Source organism: Delphinapterus leucas, chromosome X (genome assembly GCF_059928025.1).
Source record: "Delphinapterus leucas isolate spDelLeu-1000000601 "Yukka" chromosome X, BTC_Dleu_Yukka2, whole genome shotgun sequence".
In the NCBI taxonomy this organism is placed as follows: domain Eukaryota; kingdom Metazoa; phylum Chordata; class Mammalia; order Artiodactyla; family Monodontidae; genus Delphinapterus; species Delphinapterus leucas.
In genome coordinates this window covers 5,372,338-5,375,144 of record NC_143150.1, presented here as the reverse complement: position 1 = coordinate 5,375,144, position 2,807 = coordinate 5,372,338, and the positions used below count along the sequence as shown (strand labels likewise).

At 58.6% G+C, this 2,807-nt stretch overlaps 1 protein-coding gene across 1 annotated transcript; it reads left to right on the top strand.

Moving 5' to 3' along the window:
- The first annotated feature begins 403 nt into the window (after nt 1-403).
- On the top strand, nt 404-2,149 carry LOC149744161 (melanoma-associated antigen 8-like). The gene has a single exon (XM_089904036.1). The coding sequence runs from the start codon at nt 703-705 to the stop codon at nt 1,549-1,551; it is 849 nt and encodes a 282-aa protein (XP_089760162.1). The 5' UTR covers nt 404-702; the 3' UTR covers nt 1,552-2,149.
- The last annotated feature ends 658 nt before the right edge of the window (nt 2,150-2,807 follow it).

Sequence of the window (2,807 nt, the reverse complement as noted above, 5' to 3'; positions counted from 1 at the left end):
CCCCCTCACTGCTTTCTGTTCAGATTCGGAGTCCTGTTCTGAGTTTCTCCTCCGGCCTGCAAAGGGGAGGGTCCAGGCCCTTAAGGGGAACAGTGAGCACGACGAGTGAGCCCCGAGGGGACCACCCATCCCAGAACTCAGAACTGGGGGGGCGTCACAGAGTTCGGCCCAATCCTCCTACCAGCACCGAGGCCCAGAGCTGTGCCACAGTCTACACAAGAGGTGCGCCCTCCATTCCTCTTACAGGGGCTCCAGGAACCGGGAGGCGAAGGCCCAGGTCTGAGGACCGTGTCCTCAGGGCACAGAGCAGAGGAGGCCCAGGCAGCGCCAGGAGTCAAGGGGAGGTGCGTGCCCTGAGTGTGTACCCAGGGGCTCCCCCTCCCAGAACAGAGGGGACCCCACAACACCCAAGTCACCCCACGCCCCTGTCAGCCTCAGAACCTGTGGCCGTGCTGGCTGCACCGTGAGGAGCCCCCTCACTTCCTTCTTCAGGTTGGCAGGGGACAGGCCGCCCAGGAGGAGCGCCCCTGTGAGGCCCGAGGGCAGCCCTTAAGACGAGACCTGTACGTGGCCTTTGTCAGAGCTGCCCAGGGGGCCTTTCTCTGCCGAGGCCGCTCACACCCCGTCTCTCCCCCAGGTACGAGGTCCCCTGCCCACACTCCCGTCGGCGGCCTGAGCCCAGGCATCAGGGCCGTAGTCGAGATGAGTGAGCTCCGCCAGCCTGAGGCCGACCTTCAGGCCCCAGTCCCGGCCCAGGGTCCGGTGGAGGCGCCGCTGCTGGGGGCTGCGGGGGAGGAGGCCGCATCCCCCTCGTCCTCCGCCTCCCCTGGCGCCCCCTCCGTCTCCGCCTATGCCGAGCCCTTGCCCCAGGAGGCACTTGGTTCGCTGATGGTTGACCTGGTGGTGTTCCTGCTCCTCAAGTATCGTACCGGGGAGCCGACCTCCGAGGCGGAGATGCTGAATACGTTCCTCCGGGAGCATCGGGACCACTTCCCCGAGGTCTTCCGCCACGCTTGCGAGTGCCTGCAGGTGGTGTTTGGCTTGGATGTGAGGGAGGTGGACCCCCGCGATCGCACCTACGTCCTGGTCCCCACCCTGGGCCTCACCTGGGATGCAGTGCTGAGGGCCGGGCAGCGCACATGCGAGGACGGCCTCCTGGTGATGGTCCTGACCATGATCACCCTGTTCGGTGAGCGCGCCCCTGAGGAGGAGTTGCGGGGAGCGCTCAGCAAGCTGGGGTTGTGTGCCAGGAGGGAGCTGCTCACCGAAGTGTGGGTGCAGGCTGGCTACCTGAAGTACCAGCAGGTGCCCCACAGCGACCCTGCCCGCTACGAGTTCCTGTGGGGTCCCCGGGCCTACGCGGAGACCAGCAAGTGGCAGGTCCTGGAGCATCTGCTCAGGATCAATAGCATGGATCCCAGGTTCTTCCCAAACGTGTCTGCAGAGAGCATGAGCTATGAGGAAGAGGGAGCCTCAGCCAGGGCAGCAGCCAGTCCCACGTCCAGCAGCTTCTCCGGTGGGGCAGGAAGGGGGGCTGATCCTTCACTCTGAGTTTGAAGAGGGAGCGGTCAGCCTTCTAAGCAGTGAGAGCCGGGCGAGTTGGGGGAAGCCAGTGTGCAGCATCTTTGGGTTCCTGTTGTGTATGTTGACATGGAGTTCCATGTCTGTTTTCTTTAGGAATTTTTCAAATGTTGGTTCTTTGAATAGAAGACTAAACAAGCTTCAGTGTCTAACTTTGTGTATGACGTTAATCCCACAGTTATTTGCACTAATTCAGTTCAAGAACAAGAGTTTTGCTGTTTTGTAAGAGAGGTTGGGAAATCTCCCAGTTCGTTTTGTGACCGTGTACAAGATAACGGAATTGGAATGAGAACTGCTCTGGAAATGTGGAAGTACTTAGCAGTGATATAGATGGGGGAAGAAATAGAAAAATAAAAGCCATTGTTGTTCCAATTCTTGCTTCCCTGTCTTGTCTGTCATTCTGTAAATAAAACGAACTATCTCTGTTGAGTTGGATTTGCACGGGTATTTTAAGAAAGTAGGAGAAGGTTCATCGGCGTCAATAAGCCCCCTGCCCACCGGCTTGTTTATTCCGCAGACCTCCACGGAGCCTCTGCTCTCCGGAAGGGCCTGTGTTAGTAGCGGGAACGCTAGGAAAAGCAGGACACACCCACACCTAGAGTGATGGGTCTAGGAGCCACTGTCACATGAGGAAGGTGGTGAGACGTCCCATAAGTCCCACAGAATAAGACAACATGGGACGAGGCGGTGGGGCTCCAGGAGCGAGCCCTGGAGTGTTAAGTGCCCCGAGCCAGGGCACTTTGGGCCTTCGGGAAGTGGGGGTTCCTTCTGTGGGAGGTGATGGTGATGAAGCTGGGCGGTGGCAGCAGCCAGACATGCAGAGGGTGTGTCTTGGGTTGGAGGGGAAAGTCTGAAATGGGACATGGCTGTGAGATGTCCTTCTGGGTCATGGATAAAGCCGACAGAAATCTCGCCCTGGGGCAGGAAGGAAGGGGTGCTGGCTCTTGTTGCATTGCAGTGGGCCACAGTGAAGAGGTAGGTGTTTCATACCCGCCATCTGCAAGGATTTCCAGAGAAATGAGGGTCTTGCTCTTTGAAGCCCTGCTCGGTATTCCCGGGGCTGGCCCTCCTCTCCCTGCCCTGGGAGAGCCAATTACCAACTGTATGGAAACGACCATTTTAGTCACCTGGAGTTTACTTTGGCCACTTGTGAGCAAGGTCTAGATTTCAGTGGGATGAAATGAATGAAAATAGGGGGTTTGAAAGAAGAGAGGCTGCCGAAGTGG

What these genes read in the sequence shown, in the direction of transcription:
- LOC149744161 (XM_089904036.1), top strand. Translation starts at nt 703, where the DNA reads ATGAGTGAGCTCCGCCAGCCTGAGGCCGACCTTCAGGCCCCAGTCCCG.